Source organism: Lepidochelys kempii, chromosome 3 (assembly GCF_965140285.1).
Source record: "Lepidochelys kempii isolate rLepKem1 chromosome 3, rLepKem1.hap1, whole genome shotgun sequence".
NCBI classification, from domain to species: domain Eukaryota; kingdom Metazoa; phylum Chordata; order Testudines; family Cheloniidae; genus Lepidochelys; species Lepidochelys kempii.
In genome coordinates, this window is record NC_136382.1 from 204,379,538 (window position 1) to 204,402,720 (window position 23,183).

At 46.2% G+C, this 23,183-nt stretch overlaps 1 protein-coding gene across 4 annotated transcripts in view; it reads right to left on the bottom strand.

Moving 5' to 3' along the window:
• SHLD1 (shieldin complex subunit 1) overlaps positions 1–23,183 on the bottom strand; it is a 91,489-nt gene that overhangs the window by 2,868 nt on the left and 65,438 nt on the right. For 2 of the 4 annotated variants that reach the window (XR_012158336.1, XM_073339690.2), the window contains exon 5: positions 21,900–22,438. Coding sequence is in view for 3 of the 4 variants with exons in the window: in XM_073339690.2 (XP_073195791.1) it covers positions 21,927–22,438 (512 nt within the window). In the remaining variant the exon portion in view is untranslated. Of the gene's footprint in view, position 1; positions 22,439–23,183 lie in introns of those variants that run through there. The other 2 variants (XM_073339691.2, XM_073339692.2) reach the window with 2 other exon arrangements.

Genomic DNA, 23,183 nt, shown 5'->3' on the forward strand with positions numbered 1-23,183 from the left:
AATGAAAGCATTTGAGATGAGAGCCACATTTCCACCACAGACCTAGGTAACAGCATGGAGTGTGAGATTTCAGCTGTTGTGTGAAAATATACCCGCAGGCATTCTAGGTAGGAGAGCGACTCAGAAACTCACCCAGAAAAACAGTCGCTGCTGTACACATGGCCCCTAAGGAAAGACAGCTGGAAGTGAGAGTCTGATTGAAAAGAGCCCACTCAGTTCACCAGGCCAAACCAGCTAGGGCTTTGGAAGCTAAGCAGTTTTAATGGTCTCCCCTTGTAAAAGGTCAGCTCTAAGTTCATTGTGTGTCTCCTGCTCCTGAAAGGCTAAAGTTTTCAAATCCAAACTATCTCAACCAAAGGAGAGATAATGATTTCCAGCCAGACTAATCAGAAGCTATGCAGGGGAGAAAAAATAAAAGCAAAACCAAAAACAACTGCAGCTGGAGCGTCAGTGCTGCAAAAATCTGGATTGAATAGAGCTTGCTTCAATTGTCAGCAATGGAGAAGAAAGATGATAGCTAGGGTGACCAGGCAGCAAATGTGAAAAATCGGGACAGGGAGTGGGGGGTAATAGGAGCCTATATAAGAAAAAGACCCAAAAATCGCGACTGTCCCTGTAAAATGGGGACATCTGGTCACCCTAATGATAGCACCAGGAAACACTGCAATGTGCTGAGCTGGGGATAAAATGTCTCCTCATGTGCGTGTTTGGCATGTCATAAAAACGAAAGCCCCTGATCCTGCAGTGAGCTCCAGCCCACATGGAGGAGAGCTCAATTTTCCCTTTAAAGCCCTGGGCCTATGCTGGGATAGGGGGGGCATCGTGCTTCTGGAGTCCCTGCTTAAGGGAAGCAGGAGGGGCACGACCACTGCTACAGGGGTGCAGCATGTGCTCCTCTGCAGCTCGCCATCCCCCTTGGCTGGTGTGGAAAGGGGGCAGAGGCACCAGGCACCTTTCTGGATTATGAGCTACCCTAGCTTGAATCAGCCTTTGTGCTCAGGAGGGAGCAGGAACTGAAACTGTGGCAGAGGAGGAATCCTTGTACCATCCCCAGACTTATACATCCGCACTAGCCCCAAGCCAGCATCACCCATGCTAGACGAGTGTGGCTCTTTGTCTCCCACTAGTGGCTAGTGCACATAAGAGGTTTATGAGATGGCTACAACTTCAGGCCTGAGCAAAGACTAATGAAGTCAATAGAACGTCTCATTGATTTGAATGGACTTTAGTTCAGGAGCGTGGCCTTTTAGCTCCAGCAGTAAAGGCTCAGGCTGTTAACTCTGTAGGCCCCAGGCTTTCTTTGGACAACTAACAGATGTTTCCAGATCACAGGCCCTGGTTCTCATGGGGGACTTCAATCCCCCTGACATCTGCTGGGAGAGCAATACAGCAGTGCACAGACAATCCAGGAGGTTTTTGGAGAGTGTTGGGGACAACTTCCTGGTGCAAGTGCTGGAGGAACCAACTAGGGGCCGTGCTCCTCTTCACCTGCTGCTCATGAACAGGGAGGAATTGGTAGGGGAAGTAGAAGTGGGTGGCAACCTGGACCATGAGATGGCTGAGTTCAGGATCCTGACAAAAGGAAGAAAGGAAAGCAGCAGAATATGGACCCTGGACTTCAGAAAAGCAGACTTTGACACCCTCGGGAACTGATGGGCAGGATCTCATGGGAGGCTAATATGAGGGGGAAAGGAGTCTAGGAGAGCTGGCTGTATTTTAAAGAAGCCTTATTGAGGGTGCAGGAACAAACCATCCCGATGTGCAGAAAGAATAGAAAATATGGCAGGCAACCAGGTTGGCTTACCAGAGAAATCTTCAGTGAGCTTAAACACAAAAAGGAGCTTACAAGAAGTGGAAACTTGGACATATGACTAGGGAGGAGTATAAAAATATTGCTCAAGCATGCAGGGGTGTAATCAGGAAGGCAATTAGAGTTGCAGCTAGCAAGGGATGTGAAGGGTGAAGGGTAACAAGAAAGGTTTCTACAGGTGTGTTAGCAACAAGAAGGAGGTTAGGGTAAGTGTGGGACCCTTACTGAATGGGGGAGACAACGTAGTGACAGATGGTATGGAAAAAGCTGAAGTACTCAATGCTTTTTTTGCCTCAGTCTTCAAAGACAAGGTCAACTCCCAGACTGCTGCACTGGGCAGCACAGTATGGGGAGGAGGTGAGCAGCCCTCAGTGGTAAAAGAACAGGTTAAGGACTATTTAGAAAAGCTGGACGAGCACAAGTCCATGGGGCTGGATGTGCTGCGTCCGAGGGTGCTGAGGGAGATAGCTGATGTGATTGCACAGCCATTGGCCATTATCTCTGAAAACTCGTGGTGACCGGGGGAGGTCCCGGACTATTGGAAAAAGGCAAATATAGTGCCCATCTTTAAAAAAGGGAAGAAGGAGAATCCGGGGAACTACAGACTGGTCAGCCTCACCCCTGGAAAAATCATGGAGCAGGTCCTCAAGGAATCAATTTTGAAGCACTTGGAGAAGAGGAAGGTGATCAGGAACAGTCAACATGGATTCACCAATGGCAAATCATTCCTGACCAACTTGATTGCCTTCTATGATGTGATAACTGACTGTGGATACGGGGAAAGCGGTGGACGTGATATATCTTGATGTTAGCAAAGCTTTTGATACGGTCTTCCACAGTATTCTTGCCAGCAATTTAAAGAAGTATGAATTGGATGAATGGACTATAAGGTGGATAGAAAGCTGGCTAGATGGTTGGGCTCAACAGGTAGTGATCAACAGCTTAATGTCTAGTTGGCAGCTGGTATCAAGCAGAGTGCTCCAGAGGTCAGTCCTGGGGCCGGTTTTGTTCAACATCTTCGTTAATAATCTGGATGATGGGATGGATTGAATCCTCAGCACGTTCGCAGATGACACTAAATTGTGGGGAGAGGTAGATATGCTGGAGAGAAGGGATATGGTCCAGAATGACCGAGACAAATTGGAGGATTGGGCCAAAAGAAATCTGATGAGGTTCAACAAGGACAAGTGCAGAGTCCTGCACTTAGGATGGAAGAATCCTATGCACGGAAAAAGGCTGGGGACCGGCTGGCTAAGCAACAGTTCTGCAGAAAAGGACCTGGGGATTACAGTGGACAAGAAACTGGATATGAGTCAACAGTGTGCCTTTGTTGCCAAGAAGGATAACAGCATATTGAGCTGCATTAGTAGGAGCATTGCCAGCAGATCGAGGGAAGTGATTATTCCCCTCTATTTGGCACTGGTGAGGCCATATCTGGAGTACTGTGTTCCGTTTTGGGCCCCCCACTACAGAAGGGATGTGGACAAATTGGAGAGAGTCCAGCGGAGGGCAACGAAAATGATTAGGGGGCTGGGGCACATGACTTATGAAAAGAGGCTGGGGGACTGTGCTTATTTAGTCTGCAGAAGAGAAGAGTGAGGGGGGATTTGATAGCAGCCTTCAACTACCTGAGGGGGGGTTCCAAGGAGGGCCCAGTTTGACAAAGCCTTGGCTGGGATGATTTAGTTGGGGTTGGCTCTGCTTTGAGCAGGGGGTTGGACTAGATGACCTCCTGAGGTCCCTTCCAACCCTGATAGTCTATGATTCTATGAAATGCTGCTACCAGCCTAAGGATGATGCTTGGAGAGTACAGGTTAGTTAGCACATGGCACAAATGCTGATGCTCAGTGTCAGGGTTCCTTCCTCACTCTGAACTCTAGGGTACAGATGTGGGGACCCGCATGAAAGACTCCCTAAGCTTATTCTTACCAGCTTAGGTTAAAAACTTCCCAAGGTACAAACTTTGCCTTGTCCTTGAACCGTATGCTGCCACCACCAAGCGTTTTAACCAAAGAACAGGAAAAGAGACCACTTGGAGACGTCTTTCCACAAAATATCCCCCCAAGTCCTACACCCCCTTTCCTGGGGAAGGCTTGATAATAATCCTCACCAATTTGTACAGGTGAACACAGACCCAAACCCTTGGATCTTAAGAACAATGAAAAATCAATCAGGTTCTTAAAAGAAGAATTTTAATTAAAGAAAAAGTAAAAGAATCACCTCTGTAAAATCAGGATGGAAAATACTTTACAGGATATTTAGATTCAAAACACAGAGGATCTCCCTCTGGGCAAAACCTTAAAGTTACAGAAAACAGGAATAAACCTCCCTCTTTACACAGGGAAAATTCACATAAAACAAAAGATAAACTAATCCGCCATGCCTAGCTTACCTATACTGGTTGCAATATTGGAGACTTGGATTAGGATGGGTTGGAGAAAATGGATTTCTGTCTGGCCTCTCTCAGTCCCAAGAGAGAACAAACACGTAAACAAAGAGCACAAACAAAAGCCTTTCCCCCGCCCCAAGATTTGAAAGTATCTTGTTCCCTTATTGGTCCTTTGGGTCAGGTGCCAGCCAGGTTAGCTGAGCTTCTTAACCCTTTACAGGTAACAGGATGTTGCCTCTGGCCAGGAGGGATTTTATAGCACTGTATACAGAAAGGTGGTTACCCTTCCCTTTATATTTATGAGACTCAGTATGGCTAGTTAAGGCTGCAAAAATCTGTGGGAAATTCACTCCACTCCTCTACTTTCTGCCATGTGTTTTAACTGCAGTTTTGATTTTTCCTTTTGCCCTTTTCCTTTCTTCCTTTGGCTCTTTGTTTAAGTCTCTCCTGAGGATCAGGATGCTGATTTGTATTCTGGGTCAGCCTGTGCTTCTAGAGAGCCTACTCTGCTTTTCTCCTGATACACTAGGAAGTGTACATCATTGTGTATGTTTGCTTGTCAAAAAAAAAATATGGGTGGCCCTGGAATGCATTTGTGCGGGGCAAAGAGTAGGAGGAGAGGGAACAAGAGGACAAAGGTTTTTTAATGCAGAATATTCCCACAAGATGCTAAGTGGCTATGTCCTGCTCTCTGCTGTGCTGCAGCAGCCAAGGGGGAGGAGGATGTAGAGCTGCAGACAGGAGTACTCAGGGGACCGAATCCAACCCTGGCCCATGCACCACAGCCCTGATGGAAAGGCAACAATATCAGCCTGTCCCCAAGCTGCTGAGTGCATACTCCACCATCTGCCTCATGCCCTAGCTGGGGGCACTTGCTTCTTTTTTCAAAACAACATAACATATGCTCCACTGCACATTCCCTGGGGGCCCTGCCCTGAACAGCCTTGTTTGGGGAGCAGATTATATGATAACAAGCATCCCTGCTCCCCACTCAATGCTGTATATGCTTTGACTGTATATTTTTTTACTGATGTTTTGGTGTTTGTTTGGCCCTTCTGCAAATGTCCGCACTACTTCTGGGCTGTGAAACAGCCACATGAGCTCTTGGTGCTTGGTTTAGCCCACATCTGCCTAAATGCAAAGTTTCTTGCACCTTCCTCTGAAGCACCTGATGGTGGTCACTGTCAGAGACCGGGTACTGGACGAGACAGACCTCGGCTCTGATCCAGTCTGGCAATCCCTACGAGATGTTTTAAAGACATTGTCAGAAATGTTTTAACCTATTTGGGTAAAATTCATCCCAGAAAGGAGGGCCTATGGGAGGACCTCCAACCAGTTCAAGCCCTGTGGAGGTACTGTGCAAGGGGGATACATGGAGACTTTGGCAACCCAGCACACCACGTTGGGTTTTTCAGGCAATGCCCATGCCATCTTCAGCTTGGGCACATTGCTTGTGTGTTGTACCCCTTTCTGGGTCTGTCTTTCTAGAATGTAAGTGGTTCAGGGCAGGGCCAGCTGTCCCACACTAAAAAAATACAATAAAAGAACATTACTGAGGTTGCAAAGTCAAGCACTCGGAAGTTCGGAAATGCCATGTCTCAGGCTGGCTGGCCCTGTCAAGGGAGATGGGTCTCAGCCCACCTATGACACAAACAACTCTCATCCCAGGGCGGGGAAATGAAGAAGATCATGTGACTCAGTCAGGCCCCTGAGTTAGAGAAGGAGAAGGCCTCACGCGATAGCTGCCTGGAGAGAAAAGGGGAGGAGGTTCTGAGAAGAGCACTATGCAGATAGAGGCCTGTGGAAGACTCCAGGTAGGCAAGCTGGGGCATGGCTGCTCAGGAAAGATCAGGGATTAACCCAGAGGATCCAAGGAGAGGCTGAGAGGAGAGATGTAAATACCCTGGGCAGGGTGAAAGCTGAGCCTAGACGGTGGGCAGAAGAATTAGAGAAGATAGACTCCTTAGGAAGGAGGTGCTGGGCCCAGCTTGAGACAGGAACAAAGACACTGTGTGTTTTGTGTTTGGTTTTTGTGCTACGGAACCCTGCTACCTTGCAAGGGGTGAACTTTTGTTTTTTACAACTGATTTAGCTAGAGGCCCAAGTGGCTGCAGCAGCTATACGAGGTGGTGGAGTTTTTGAGGACCTATGAGAAGGGGGAAACTGCAGCAGGGCTGCTGCAGAGCCAGCCCTGCCTGTGAGAAGGTGCTCTGGAAGTGTTGTGCCACCAATGTGTGCCAAGATGAAGGTTGCTTGTCCCCCCCGCAAAAAATCCCTTTCACGTGTTTCAAAAATATTTTGCTCGAGGCAAACTCCGGGTATGGAAAACTTCAGCTCAAATAGGTAATGTTTGGCACAGTTATAAGCAACTGACAACACAGTTATAATAGGAAATGTTGGGCAGGGTTAATAATAGGAGTGCTAGAGCCATGCCTGTAATAATGGCCATTCCAAACCAGCCTCCAGGCTTGGTCTACATTAGGAAATTAGGTCAGTATAAGTTAGGTCACTGAAGGCTGTGAAAAATCCCCTCCCCCAGCAATGCAATTAAACCGACCTAACCCCTGGGGTAGACAGTGCTACGCTGATGGGAGAATTCTCCCATTGACCTAGCTACCACCTGTCCGGGAGGCGGATTATCTACGCTGACAGGAGAATCCCGCCCACCGGTGTAGCTAGTGTCTTCACTGAAGTGCTACAGTGATGCAGCTATGCCACTGCAGCATTTTCAGTGTAGATAAACCCCCGACAGATAGCCTAGAGCAGCGGTTCTCAAACTGTGGGTCGGGACCCCAAAGTGGGTTGCGACCAAAGCCCGAGCCCCACTGCCTGGGGCCACAAAGCCTGAGGGTGTCAGCTCTGGGTGGCGAGGCTCAGGGTACAGGCCCCTGCCTGTGGCTGAAGCCCTTGGACTTTGGCCCCCCATCCAAAGGGGGCTCAGGCTTCATTTCTCCCCCCATCCCCTCCGGAGTCATGTAATTACTTTTGTTGTCAGAAGGGGGTCACGGTGCAATGAAGTTTGAGAACCCCTGGTCTAGAGAATCTGCTAGCTGTAGCTGCTCCCAGGAGCCTCCTAAAACAAGGTGACCATAGTTTTATAATTAAGATCTGGGTCACTTCTGTGGTGCCATTTTTAGGGTCGTGAATACCCAGACAAAAGACGCAGGTACACATTTATATTTTTGAATGAGTGTGGGTGTTGCTGCTGCTGTCTTCTGACTCAGTAGTTACATGGCCATATTCCTCAGCCTGGAGGATTTCCCATAGTAACTCACTCTCTCAGCGAGGTTGTTCTGGAGCACTGAGTGAGGCCCATTAACGCTGGCTCGGGTCAAAATTACAGCTGGAGGAGTGTCCACCCTCCTTTGACTTTTCTCTTCACCCCCAAACACCGTTGCTAGCAGTGACTGCTTGTTCCACTTTGTTCTACTCACTGTAGAAGTACTTCTTGGACAAATCTAAAGAAATCAAATGCTTTGACTGATGAAATGGAAAAGCTGGGACCTTTTGGGTGTCCCGAAAAGTTCTTGGGACATTGAGACATTGCATGAAAACACTGGACTGTCTCTGTAATACTAGGATATATGACACCTCCTCTTTGGAGGACAGGGAAATGTTCTGTAGCCTCTAGCTGAATCCTCTTCTACGGGAATATGCAAATCCTCCATCAATCTGTTGCTCTCCTAGCACCCTTAACTACCCAGAACCATGGAGAGTCCTCACTGGCATCAGCGAAACCTGCCTCTAGTGCAAAGAGAGACTCCGTGACTTGCCCAGGGTCACATAGGAAATCTGTGGCATAGCTGTAGGAAGTGTTGCCTAGTGGTCAGAACACTGGACTCGGCCCCTGGAGACCTGAGTTCTATTCCTGGCTGGGAGACCTTGGGCAGTTGCTTTCCTGTGCCACAGTTTCCCCATTTGTAAAATGGGGATAATGATACTGATGTCCTTTGAGACCCACTGATGAAAAGAGCTAGATTTGTTTATTTTATTAACCCAGTGCTCTAGTCTCAAGGCCATCCTCCTTCTCTTCTTCCTTCACAGACCCTGGTAAATAAGCAGCCCATGACAAAGTCAATTGTAACATGATTTAACATTTCAGCCATGAGTTTTCTGGCTTTAGTCAGCCCCAGTTACTGTCTTAATCACATTTTGTCCTCTAATCTTCTCCTAATATTGTCTGTTAACTGATCTGGTTCTTGCTTTTAAGGAAAAATGCTGGCATCTGTTGTTAGTTAATAAAAACGTATGGGGGACCAAGTGGGGTGGGAGAAAGCAGTTAGCGAATAGGTACGCAAGGTGGTATTTTTAAAATGAACTTCTGTTGTTGGGAAAACATGTGCCCCTCCCAAAATTGCCTACACTCCATAATGAAATGGAATAATTTACATATGTCATATATTGCGTGTTGTACACTGATTTTAGAAACCATATGTCATGATGTACCCACGCACTACAAAACACTAAAATATATGGGGGTAGATCCTCGCTGGCAGAAACCCACCTGGCCCCTTTCAAGGGAATGGAGCTACATCATTTATGCCAGTGGAGGGTCTGGCCCAGAGACAGTACATTGAAATGTTTCAGCTCTCTCCTGGCAGAGTGCTTCTTTACTGATCAGTGGCAGGCAGGTCTTTGGCATGAATCAGTTCGTCCCACTAGAGAAGGTGTGGGAGGGATAAGTTCTGTCAACCAGAATTTATCTGCCAGCTCGGCCATCGTGACAATATTGAGCTAATCATCTGAAAGTAGCCTAGGAGGAGGAAAGTGGGAATGGCAGGCAAGGAGATGGTGTGATGGGGTATATGAACCCCACCTTGGTCAGGAAAGGGATAACAGGCTGTTATAGGCTGAGTCAGCCTCTGCTTGCTACACCAACAATAGGTGTCAGGCTTAGAGGGAGGGGTTAAAAGAGGATGTGTAATTTATACCTCTTGCTGAGGACTGTGCGTAAGGGAACACATGGTGACTGTAGCCCATCATTTCTCAGTGATCTCATTTCCAAGACCATTTATTTGGGGTTCAGGTAAAACTTTGGTGTTTACAACTAAGGCCTCTTTAAAAAAAACCCAAAACTCCGCTTTCACTAGCTAAAACTGATGAAGCAGGTTCAAGTTTTCAAGCACTACATAAGGGCTTGGTGTTATTAACTGTCTTCTCCTTGAGGTGAATTGGTATTTCCTGCCCAGATATGGCAGTGGACAAAAATACGGAATCAGCTGTGGCAACAAAGGTCTTGCCACAGAAGAGGAGAGATGGGCTGGCTGATATGAAGGCCTCAGCCATCCCTAGAGTCCTAATGCAGAGACTGAGAGGAGTCAAAGTTCAGTGAATTCCAAAAATGAGGCTATAAATCTGAAAAGGTAGGGGAGAGTACAAAATATCCTTCCAGCCAAGTGATGCTCATAAATAGCTCAGGACAACAAGGAGGCCCCAATGCAAAAAATCTACCATAGAGACCGAGGACCTGATTCAAAGGCCACTGAAGTTCATGGAAAAACTCCTATTGATTTCAGTGGGCTTTGGGTCAGGCTTTGAAAGATGATGAGCTATGAACGCTTGGGACATCTAGTAAAACTGTTCCATGTGTGTCAGAGAGAGGAGCAGATCCCCGTCTCTGGCTCACCACCCTTTTAGTCCATTATTTCAATCTTAACAATGGCCACTAGACAGAATGAAATGAGCTTGTGATTGGATGTCTGTAGTTCAAAATGAAATAAGCTTGTGATTGGATGTCTATGGCCTCGAGCAATTGGGGTGGGGGTGGGGGGGAGAATGGGGACAGCCGGGCACTGGGCCTAATTGAAATTTATGAATTAGTTGAATAATAGGAGAAATCAGTCTGTGTAAGTAACAGATGTAAGTAACACAGAAAACTCGGTAGTGCATCAGGGATATGTCAGGAGCTTCACTGTTTGGATCCAGATTTCAAGCATGGAATAGGTCTGGAATGTTTGGGAGCTGTAGTCTTGTTTTGGCCAATAAGAGGTAGGGATCAAGCAAAATTCAGATCTGGATTCTGAACTCTCCACCACACCAAAACTTAGGGGTGTTTGGCACTGGGGTTTTGGTTTGTTCATGTCTTTAAATTGCAGTGGAGGGCAATAGACTGTGTAAGGCCTTTTTCTCCAATTGCTACACTACATTAACTAACCTGAACCCATTCATACAACGCATGCAACAGATGGAAACATTCAGGCCTCCTAAATTTTCCCTGCAGTTTGAGTCCCTTCCTAGCAAAGCACAGCATCTTTTGATTTTACTTGTGAAGGCTGCATTTTTTCCCTCTCATCCATTTTGGTTTGAAAGTGGTGGCTCTATTTTTTGAGGGGGAGTTGGGGACAGAAAGGCTCAGAATATTTTTAGCATTTCATATGAACCATGCAAATGTCTCCTATCACATAGACAGCCCAGCTATGGAAGCTATTACGAGTAACCTGGCAGATGCTGCATTGTCATCCAGCTAAACAAATGCTGTGTCTGTTGGTTTCCCCTAGGAATCCAAGAAGTGTTTATTTCCACTGTAGATAATTTACTCTTCCACAAAACTTCTCTTCTTAATTACTCTCCATGCAAATCAGTATTTTCTTAAATGTCAGTGCCAGAGCCAATGAGAACACAGCTGACTGGGATTATGACACTTCTGAGCCTGCTAGGTCTTTCAATAGGGGTGGGATCCAGTTTGGGTGTGTTTTTTGATAACACCTCTGAACCCCAATGCCTAGTACACAACTTGGGAGAAAGGATGCCCTTGTTGAAGAGTCAAACAGTCCTCCCTCCATTCAGTTATAGTCAGAGAGTCCAAAATACACACCAGTGTACTTCAAAAGGTCTTCCTGCAAAACCACACTTGGCATTAAGCGAAAGAAACAAGCAACGCCTACTCACCCTCCCTCTCCCTCATGCTTTGAAAGCTTGGTGGGTTTTCATTATACGTCATTAAACCTGATAACCAGGTCTGCCCCCAACTGAAGAGAGACTCTGAGGGTATCATCAGACCTTCCCTTTCTATGTCTGGATTCAGGGTTGCAAATGACTATTATCCAAGTCATTGACAAAAGTATTGAATAGTAGTGGGCCCAGGTCAGAACCCTTTGGGACCCCACTTAATATGCCCTTTCCAGTTTGACAGTGAACCATTGATATCTTCTCCTTGAATACAGTTTTGCAACCAGTTGGGCATGCGCCTTGTAGTAATTTCATCTAGGCCACATTTCCCCAGTTTGCTTATGAGCATGTCATGTTGGGCAGCGCTTCAGGGCATAAGCAAAATGGGTTAGTTTTGCTCAGAGGGCAGGTTATCCCAGTATGGATCAGATGTATGTCCGATATCTTTCTCCTGCAGGATATAGCTAGATCTATTCCAGGAGGCAATGCTGGCCACCTGTTACAATGATTCGGTACCTAAGGATAAGATGGGTGTGTGTGTGTGGGGGGGTCCTCCCTAGGAGATGGCATGATACATTTACCCACTATTGTTGCTAATGTCACCTGCTGTTTACTTGTGTGGACTGCTATGGATTGGGAAGCAAATGCTGCTCAGGCAGAATGTGAACCCTGGTGGCATATTTGACTATTATGCTGACAAACCTTTTTGCAACAGACTGCGATAGCTGCACTTCCCCAAAGGACACGTGTATATATTCCTTTGTGCAGCTCCAGCCAGGATGGCAGATCTGAGTCATGTGCTTGGGATCTCAGCTGTCCCCAGTGTGTTTTGGTTAGATGTAAAGTTTAATAACTTCAGACTATCATCTTCTGAGGCTCTACGTGCATGCTCTTTTGGTTCTGCCCTGTCTCTGTTTCCTTGTTCTTAGTTGCGCCTCATTCCCAAAAGGCTTGAATGCAGATGGAATCTCTTTACTCTTTCATCCGTTTAGAAATTTGCAGATCAGTGATAGCTGGGTATGTTTAAGAGCACCTGAGATGTATATAGACTGGGAAGGCCAGCCTCTGTCTGCTAAGGTCTCATCTGACAGAGGCAGAGCTAAACATATTTCCAGACATCAGTTTTCAAGTGGAATTAATATATGTGCTTTGTGGGGGTAGTTGTCTGTAAAGGTACAAGTATTAGAAATACTGAGCATTCCGTGAAGACAACTTCTACCAGGAAACATCACAAAGGAAGGTGAATCAAGTCATCTACAAGATTCTCATGGACACTGGAACTTCTTCAGCTTTAAGGTGGGGCACACTCTACTGCAGGAGGTGATAATTCTCGTTCACCTTTGGAAGACATTAGCGGGATTCAGAAAGGGATCTAACAGCTCAGTGGATAACGAGAACATCCTGAGTTGTAACAGCAAGGGTTAAAAATAACCTAGGGTTTGGATGGTATGTAAATCCTCATGCTTCAGCGCGTATGCTAACCGCAAACTGTCCAATTGGGGGGGCAACTTCTGCAGCGGATTACAGGTTATTGCACAACGGCCTATTGCACGATACCTTGCACCTTCCTCTGAAGCAGCTGGTACTGGTCACTACCAGAGACGGGATACTGGAGTAAGGGACCACGGTTCTAAGCCAGTGTGGGAATTCCTTTGTCACTAATATAATCGTGTGTGGGCAGTAAGATCTAATGGTTTGTACGTATGGCTGGGGCTGAAGAACTTCTCAGTTCCAGTTGTGCCTCTGCCAGTAGTTCTCTACCTCAGTTTCCACTATCCACATACTGAGGTAATAATTCTTACCTACCATGTGGAGGAGTGGGGTGATATAAGCTTGATTATGTTAATGTTTTTAAAGTGATAAGTACTATGTCACAAAATATAATCTTTTATTATCTCTCTGTCATTTTATGAACTGTGCATGTGTGGAAATTGGCTTAGTATTTACCAGCAATTTCCTGTACAGGACACAAAATTTACTGAGTTAAATGGCTGTACAAGAGTTATGGCAAGCTAGCGCAATGCAACTTTAACCTTAAAGGAGCACATCAATGGCAGAAGTAAGTTATACGTTCAGCCCCTTGAATAACTTATGGATAATATGCAAGAAATGAGAAAACAGAACATCAGTGTCTGTCAGGATTCAGGTGATAATTCTATGTTACCAAACAGTGACGTTGAATAGGTGTGGCCAGTGAATTCTGGGCAGAGGAGGTGGTGGTGGGGTCTGGGTCTGGATTACGGTTAATCTATGGTTTGGATTGGCAGTCAGTTAGGGCTTGGCTTCCATGTTGTCGAAATCTTGTAGACTTGTCTCAGAAGTTGTAGGCCAATAATGACAGAACTTTCTCAAGAGTGACTGATCTTGACTGATTCCTGCCATTTTTGGACTGCGACTTCACAGCTGTTCTTGGAAGAGTTGGCCATGTACAAATCAGAATGGGGAAACAAGTTCTTGGGCCTTTTGGTTCTAGGACCAATCTGAACCCAGGGCCATATTTGAAAAGATTCAGACCCAAGGTCTCTGATTCTCCTAGATGGGACTTTATTTCTTTCAAAATGAAAATTAAATGGTTTGTTGGGCAACTAACATTTAACTGCCTGAATCAGAGCAAGTGCCAGAGGAAAGCCTTTGTATCGGATTCTTGCTACGTACTGAATGCCCTGTTGACACAACTGCATCAACACTAGCATTAGTATATCTATCTGTGTGCGGAGAGAGACTACCATTGTGTCATAAGGGATTGAAAGCTATTTAGTCCCATAGAAGTGCTCCTGGATCACATTACCCTGAGGCAGGGGTGTGCACAATGGGGGGGCAAGCAGGGGCACGGCTTCCCCAATAATCGGCAAGGGCACAGAACGCCCCCGGCTCTGGGGCCATAGCAGGGAGAGCGAGCTCCTCTGGTCACGGGGCCGCGGTAGGGGCACAGAACGTGCCCCTTCAAAAGCAGTGAAATGTTTATTCTTGTGATGCCCCTGCCCTGACGTTAATAACCTTAAGCCAGATTCTTAGCTGGTGTAAATCGGCATAGCCCAAATGACTTCAATAGAGCTATGCCAACTTACACCAGCTGAGAATCTGGCCCATTATCCTGACTCATGTTTTAGTAACTCCTCGGTTAGATTATGACAGGCAACAGTGATACACTGTGACTAGAATGGATAAGCAGCCATGCGATGATGGTAGCGATCTGCATTAAGATGGCAACTTTCCTCCTGAAGGATCTCCAGCGTACTTTACAAACCTGTTTGCCAGCTAGAGAACCACTGCACCTGCCATGGAAACCAGGCATCTCTGGGGTGACAGGCAGCAGCAGCTGCTCCCATTGAAGTCAATAGCAAAACTCCTACTGACTTCCCCGGGCGCTGCTGCAGAGCAGAGCAATGCCACTGATTAGTTTAATGTAGGAAGGGAGGAATACTGTATCCATGTGAAACTGCAGAGGCCATTTAAAGTGGGCAGAAAGCAATTACCTAGCCTGGAGTCTGCCACGCATAGATCTGAAATAGAGACCAGATCATTCCAGCAAGGCAGCAGCAGGGCACCGACAATTTCAGAAATGGGTTTATACAAAGTGCACCAAAGACCAGATGCTCAGTCAGTGTAGGCAGGGAGCTATGCCCATTTATACCAGCTGGGAATCTGGCCCTACAGCTCTATGGGACTTTGGCCCCCTGAATCATTTTTCTTTTATTAGTGGACTGTGCCCCATCTCTTGCTGCCCACGGTTAGTCAAGGAACAGTAGTGAGGCACTCACAGCCCGAAACTGATTCTCCCAATTTGACTAGAGTCACTGGAGAAATCCACATTTAAGGGATAGCAAACCAATAGGCAATAATGTGGGTCTGTGTGAAGGGTGCTAAGCCATGCCTTCTGGGCAAGGGGAGCAGAGCACAGCACAGGAACCGTTCCACCTACACTATGGGGAGAGAGGTGGTCTGGGAAGGGAAGATCTTACGTGGTGGTGTTTGGGTTTACAGACTGACACGCACCTCCAAGGGCTGCCGCAGAAGATCTGATGCATTTTTCAAGAGCAGGCTTCCCTAGGGATCCAGTTGGTACTGTCACAAAAGCAGTTGCTTGAGAGCCATTTGCAATAAACTGGGGAGGGGGATAAGAAGCTGTTTCCTTTGCATTCTTTAGCCCCATCTCAAGCCAGTGTTAGAGACTGACAAAAAGAAGCCTCTGAACCATCCAAATGGGCATGCTTTGTGTCCCTGACCCTGCACAGCTGTAGGGCTGAGGGAACATTGACTAAGAGAGCCAGTGAGCTAAGCATAGGGCTCGAAGCCATGAAACCTGGGTGGCCAAATTGGGACTGACGTGTAGTGTGAGCTGTGGCAAGTGGGATGAAGGCCAGATCCAGCACACTGATGCTCAACTCCAAGGGGGCAGGCAAGAGCAGGGCAGGATGATCTGCTGTTGCTCAAAGCTTCCTATGACGCACAGGCTCCTTAGCAAAGGGTCCCCTGTTCTTTGCAAACAACTCTTGGCTCAGATCTAACAAACTCACCACACCACACACATGTCTTGCAGTATATATGTCCATAAAGAGTAGCACATGAAGTAGATATAGAAAGATCATAACTTGTCAAAATTCATAATCCATTCAAGATGTATGCATGGGTAATAGTTAAGGAATAATGGAAGTATATTGAAAGTATGCATTATGGTCCTGGAGCAAATCTATTCAGGGAGTTCTAGGATCCAGACAGGCCAGCAGAGACCGTGGTTGAGCCAGCTCTCAAGAGGAGGGATGTGGTCTGCTCTATGCCAGGGGTGCAGGTCTCTAGGATGACGTATCCCAGCGTGGGCTGAGTTTGCGGGGAAGAGCCTGCACCTTTGCAGAGCCTAACCAACATAGCCATTGATTCTGGTAAAAGGGCAGAAGTCTTCTTCCAGGCTCAACCATGCCCCTCTACTACTCACCACCTCTCCACAAGGGTGGCCTTGCAGTTGAGCTCCCCAAACTCCCCCAGAGGCTGCATTCCCCTCAGTATCTTCCTGCCTCCCCAGCTCCTCCCCACACACTTCTGGCACCACAGGCTGCTTGTTCTGGGGAAGGGGAAAGGTTGGTGTGCACCCGACGACCGGCTGAGCTGGGCCGTGGGGCCAGACTCAGGCAGACATGCCAGGAATTGGTGCTGCCGGAGGGGCCATTCCACTGAGGCTACTTCTGCCCAGTGGCCTTTCTGCAGCTCTGCTGAGGAGTAGGAGGTGACACAGTTCTCAGGGTACCCAGGACTATGTCACCTTATTACCTCTAGCATGAGGGAGCTTTGCCCATGCCTCACTGGGTGTCAGCTGCCTAACACCACCAGCCTTTTAGCCACCCACACACTCTCTCCTCTGGGCTATGCCAGCCCTGTCTTTGACTTGCAGTTAAGAACAGGTGCACCCAAGTTCCTGGGTCCCTTTGAAGCTGTTCCTGTGATATCCAGCCCTGACACGGGCTAATCAGGGAAATCCCAGATCTTCTGCCCTCAAAGGTGTAGTGTACTCCAGTAAACCACCTTCTCCTGTATACCATAGCACTTGTAATAAAACAAAAGAAAGCTTAGGAAAGGATAAAAGATACTACTAGAAAAAAGAGAGTGATGGAAACAAATGGTTACAATACAAAACAAACTGATAAAATGTGAACCTGGATCTCCACTGTATGAAGTTACCTTTCCTAGCTAATAAAGTTGGTTCCCCTGCCCCAAAGTCCAGTCTGTTGCAGAGCTAGCTGGTTTCACAGGAACCAGGATCAATTTTTCATTAGAAGACGCCCACTCCTCAAGATTCAGAGTGGTAGCAGTGTTAGTCTGTATCAGGAAAAACAATGAGGATCCCTGGTGGCACCTTAGAGACTAACACATTTATTTGGGCATAAGCTTTCGTGGGCTAGAACACACTTCATCAGATGCATGGAGTGGAAAATACGGTAGCAGGTATAAATACACAGCACATGAAAAGATGGGAGTCCCATATCAATGGGACTATTGGAGTCAAGGTGTCAGAATTCAGCCCTACGTAAAACTCCCCACTATTTTTTTTCATCAAGTGTTTTTATTTCAAAAACAACAACAAACCCAGAACATTTTAATTTGGTAAATATGAAAACTGCTTAGTTCATTCCATGTAACTCATCCTATATTTGCAAATTAGTTTGTAAAAATTCAGATGCTGACCTCAATTAGACCAGATGTGCTGTTGCTTGCAAGTGATATTTATTATTGCAATATCTCTCTAGCACCATAAAATGCCAGATAGTGCTTAATTTGTAATTAAAGAGGTTCTGGGGGTCAAGCGATTTTTTACATTCATAACTGATGGAGCAAGCCCAGAGATGCCGGGGCTATGAAATGCTTAGCCTAGAGGTGCTGGGGCTCAGCCCTGGCATAAATTAAGCACTGATTCCATTTCCTTAAAGTGTTGAAAGCAGTCATTTTTTTGCTTAAACCCCTTGACAAAGGGGAGGGATATACTTGTTTCCCAATTTCTTGAATAAGAAACAGCAGATAGATGTTTATCAGGAAATGAGTAATGCAAACGATCTGGCTTTTTAGCAGAGGTGGAAGCATATACAGTAGGTTCCAGAATAGGTTTGTAAAAAATTAATTGGCAGTGCGTGGAGAAAGAATGATGTAGCGTTTGTTCACTGTGGAGATCTTTTTTCATTTAATAAAAATGACTGAATTAGAGAGAACTGATGTAAACACCTCTTAACAGCAAGTGTCTCTGCAGATACTGAACACTGCACCTTAAAGTGGGGACAGGCAGATATTTAAGGCTGAAAGGGCCAGATTTTCAACAGTGGAATTTTCAAAAGCACCTAAACAACTGAGGCGTCTACTTCCTATTGATTTCAACGGGACCTAAGTGCCTAACCTGCTTAAGCACCTTTGAACATCCCAGTAGGTGTCTAAAGACTTCTGAAAATCTGATCCAAAGTTGTTAGGGGGCGTGTGTGTGGTGGTGGTGGTGCTCTTTTTAGAATTTACAAATGCTAACACTAGAGATCTTTTCATGAAGTAAAAAGAGAAGAAAAAACAGCAAAAACTGTTTTCACCCCACTTCCCCAAAAATTTCTCCTGCCGGGTTTGCAATCCAAATATTCCAGCATTTTGCCAGAGCTTCAGAACCAGACATTGAAAACTGCTGAGAAACAGAAGTGAAATGGACTCGTTGAATTGCTGAATGAATGTGTATAGAGCAAGCAAACAGCATAAATTGTGAAAACCGAGGCCTTTTCTACACTTAAAACACTGCAGCGGTGCAGCTACGCCACCGTAGCACTTCCGTGAAGAAGCTACCTACGCTGACAGCAGGCAGGTTTCAGAGTGGTAGCCGTGTTAGTCTGTCTGATGAAGTGGGTTCTAGCCCACGAAAGCTTATGCCCAAATTTGTTAGTCTCTAAGGTGCCACAAGGACTCCTTGTTGTTTTTACTGACAGGAGGGGTTCTCCCATGGGCATAGGTACTTAACCTTCCGGAGATGCAGGAGCTAGGTCGACAGGAGAATTCTCCCATCAACTAGCGCTGTCTACAAGTGGGGTTAGGTCGGTTTAACTGTATTGTTCAGGGGTGTAGATTTTTCACACTCCTCAGAAACATGGTTACACTGACCTAATTTCCTGGCGTAGAGGAGGCCTAAGGCTATATCTACCCTGCATCAGGGGTGTGACTGCAGCATGTGTAGACATACCAGAGCTAGCTTTGATCTCTGTATCTCAAGTAACAATAGCAGCGAAGCTCAGGCTAGTTGATCCTGGGTGGGCGTGTACCGTCTGTGCTGTGTTGCTGTGGTTTCACTGCTGTTGTTAGTCAAGATACTTAAGCGAGCTTTGATCTAGCTATGTCTACACATGCTGCAGTCTCACCTCTGATTGCAGTGCAGACCTACCCTAGGTCAAACCTGTGGTGTTAATGAGCTAGGTAAGGTGATAGTTTTTCACCTGCGTGTCCCCTTTAAATAATTAAAAACATAATGTTTAAAAAATTAAGACTACAGTGACTGAATAAAAGAAACCTAAATGACTGAGCTAGGAAAGGAAGCGCTGTTTGATCCTGGCTAAACATCATTTCACAGGGCACAGCTCGTACCAGAGCTGCTTCAGTCTGACTGACAGCTGCATCGGAGACAGAGATCAAACTAAAGCTATTTGCTGTCTCAGCATGTTTCCAACAAAGGTTTAGGTGGAGGGCCTGATCCTGCATTCCTTGTGCACCTTGGGCCTTATCCTTCTCAATCACTTCAACGTAACTGCATAGATTGCCTATGGAGTTACTCCTGCTTTTCACCAGTGCCAGGGAGAAGACAACTGGTCTCTTAGAACTCCCACTGACATCAGGATCAGGCCCAGTGTGTTATAAAAACTGCATGTGGAAGGCTGCAACCAGTGATATGAAATAGGGTTGTCCCTCTTCCCCCTCCCCCCCCGTGATTGCTTTCAATCACCTTCCAGTGTAACTAGACAAACAATCAACAATGAAAAAGTAATAATGGGCCAAATCCTGAAGTCCGTAACTTAGTCACAGCTCTCAGTGAAGCCAACAGGCATTTTGCCTGAGTAAAACCGTAGTAGTAAAGGGATCAGGACAGACAGAATAACAGCCCACAGAGAAATAGATGAACTGCTGTAACCAGCTGTCAACTGCTTATCAGCTGTTAATACAGTAACAAAAACCACACCAAAACAGAAGTATATAGAAAAAATATTCTAAAGTACAATTCCCTCCTATCAGTCAACATACCAGGAAAGTAATCTCGAGGCATTCTTTATAGGAGTGACAAAGAATAACATCAACGAATGGGCTGTATGTGAGATATAAATATTAACTCACTCAAATCCTAAGATGGCGTAAAGGGACACAGCCTCTTTGATGTTAATGGACAGATCAAGCTGTGGAGAAATCAGTGCAGGTCGATGGAGCTACGGTGAATTGTACCAGCTCTTTTGTTTAAAATGGCTGAAATCCTTGAGCTTGGTCGTCTGCTTCCCACAGCAATTTAACAGCAAAGCAGCAGACATATGCTTTGCACAGGAGCCTTCACTATGAAGAACACATCCCTGGAGTCCCATTTCCTGAGCATCTCAGACATACTAATACCTCTCAACCCTTAAATATTTTTCAGGTTGTCTCTCTACAGTCCATACGGAGGGCGGGGTGGGAGGTTGGGGATTTCCTGTCTGGTGATAGCTCCCTTGAGCTATAAGCATCAGCATGAGGTTGCTAATGCTACAAGCCATCCAGAGGTAGCATTTCTAGCTCTCACTTTTTCCAAGTGGTGTATCAAGGTCTCCATCACATTTTTAACACATAGTTTAAGCCAGTGCATTTACAGACACCTTCTTGAAAGGTGAATGGGGAAATAACTGGTATGAAGCCAATTAATTTTCAATTAGCATCTCTAAGACACAGACATATTCTCAAGAGTAAATCCATACTCTCAGGAGTAAATCCATCTATGCCAATGGCGTTAAACTGGTGTGAGATCACAACCAGGTTTTTTCTCTCGTGGACACACAGTGGACACAGTTGTCAGTCTGTTCAGGGAAGGAGGTTGCATAATGGTTTTATATAAATATTCTTTTGTTTCTGCAGAATATCAGACTAGGTACAGTATGATGTTTCTATGACAGGCTATTTTTAATTACTTTATGGACAATATCTGTCTTTAAGCATTTTTTCAATGTTTATCCATTTAAATTTGTACTGAATGCATCCGATGAAGTGAGCTGTAGCTCACGAAAGCTTATGCTCAAATAAATTTGTTCGTCTCTAAGGTGCCACAAGTCCTCCTTTTCTTTTTGTTAAATTTGTACAGTTGCAGGAAATTATGGTCTGGGGATCAGACAATAATTAACAGACATTGAGATTAAAAAAAAGTAAAAATGTAAAAAACGTAATCACCAAAACTCAAATGGTCAGCATCACATGTCAAAATATACACAGTAAATATCCTCAGAGCAAACTAAGTTCTCAGGCAAAGAAAAATGCTGCTTATCTGTAAATGTCAATGATTGATGAAAATATTTTTTGCATGGTGAAACTGACATCTGCCAATACAAATCTAATTATTCCAAGCCTACACACCCTGTAAAGATATCTGCCTAGGCTTGTGCACTCCATATCCTGTTTGTTGCAGTAAATGGGACTTACAAACATTGGAACAAGTATAAAAGGGATAGGTCTCAGTGCGGGGGGTTCAGGCAGGTTAAGCAGCCCTGGTTGCTGGAAATCTTAGATGATACAGAGATAAGGGCTTGATATCCAAATGGTGGTGGTAGAGAGCCTTGTCATTATGGGCCACACTGACACACTAACTCTCACTGAATAGCATCGCATTCTGTGAATAGCCCTATGGAAATAAATGGGAGCTACTTGAGGAGTAAGATTCACTGAGTATGAAGGTAGCAGGATCTAGCTCTGTATAAGCACCCCCTAGCATCGGAGTATGGAGAGATCTTTGGGCAGTTTCAGAGAAGGGCATGTCTTCTAGCCCATGATCACAGGGTGAGCTTTAGGATAATCACAACAGTTGGAACTGGAGAACAAGTCCATTAAGCACCAGAGTCACCGCTCAGATGCTGGGAAACAAGTTCAATACATATGTGAAATTCACGCTGGAGTCTGGGGGCAGGAGAGAAGATGTAACGGGTGATTTTGCAGTTTAAGTGGCATGTTTCTCCAACTCTGGGAGGCTCAAGGAAGGATTGACCTTTCCTGAGGCAGAGCTGTACCTATTCAGAGCAGGAGCTAAATACCACAAGGTGCCCTCTCCTAAAAGAGGCATCAAAACCAAATAAACAGCTTGCTCACCTGTCCCTGAGCCCCATACATCAGGCCCTATGATTTCATCACATTCTTTTTTAAGAGAAATTGGAGGACATCATCTGACAGTCCCGGTGTTCGCTGTCCTCCTTCCAATGCAACTTCTCCATTAGCTGGTGCTGAGAAACAAGCATTGCTGGCATGGTTTGGAAAGACCTTACACCCATCTCTGTTCAAGACCATCTGGGCCATGTGGAGACTGCACAAGGAATATTTTCTTCCTTCCTTGTTTGCCAGGTCCTGAATTTTGAGAGAGAGCCATTCTGAAGCTGAATTGTATGTGGGATCCCCTCTGCCGGGCTGCAGCTGACAATATGTTTCATAGAAGCTATCTAGAGACTTTCTAATGCTGATATCTTCTGTGCCCTCTTGTTCATATGTCCAAGAGGATGGAATCCCACTAGGTTCAGCAGGTTGAAAGGGCTCTGCAGGCAGGTGATGTCTAGGATTTGCTTCCTCACCGTGTCTATGCCAAATGCTCATGCTAGTTGCCTGCTGAGCTTCTTCAGGATCTGGGCGACTAGCACCTGCAAGCAGAGAAACATTGAAATACGTTAGACGTTCAGGAAACAGAGAAACTAGCCACAGGTTGCAACTGATTAATAGAATTGTCCTTGTGGCCTCAGGGGTCACAGCCTCTCTGATTCACTGCTGTCGAGCTAGCAATCTCAGAGCACGGGCTCCCTGAGGCATGGCCTTACAGATCCTAAAATGGAATAGGTGCATTCATCCCTGGGGGGAGGAAAGCTTTAAACACAGACCAGGCCTCCACAACAGGCTGACTAAACAGGTTCCTCAGGAGAGGTCCTGGCCTCACCCCCTCTCCAGCTGGCCCAGTCCACTTTATGGTCTTCCCTGGCTGGATCTTGTCCCCTAATGCTCCTAGAAAGGTGAGGGGGTGGTAGGTAACTTGAGAACTTCCTGCTGCCAATGGCCATAGCCAGGACTGCCTCACTGGAAAGTGAGGGGATCTCAGGATTGCTGCCCTAGGCACAGAGGTGCCGACTTTCTGATTTCCCGGGGAGTGCTTGACCCCCACTCCACCTCTTCCCCCAAGTCCCCACCCTGCCTCTTCCCACCCCCAGTCTACCCCCTTCCCCAAGTGCCCTGCCCTTGCTCCGCCTCTTCCTGCCCTATTCTACCCCTCCCCCCCAGCGCCTCCTGCCTGCCGCTGAACAGCTGATCCTCAGCGGGTAGCCAGCACTGGTGGGGGGAGAGGGAGGAGCTCATCGGCGGGGCCCACCATTTTATTCCCCATGGTTGCTCCAGCCC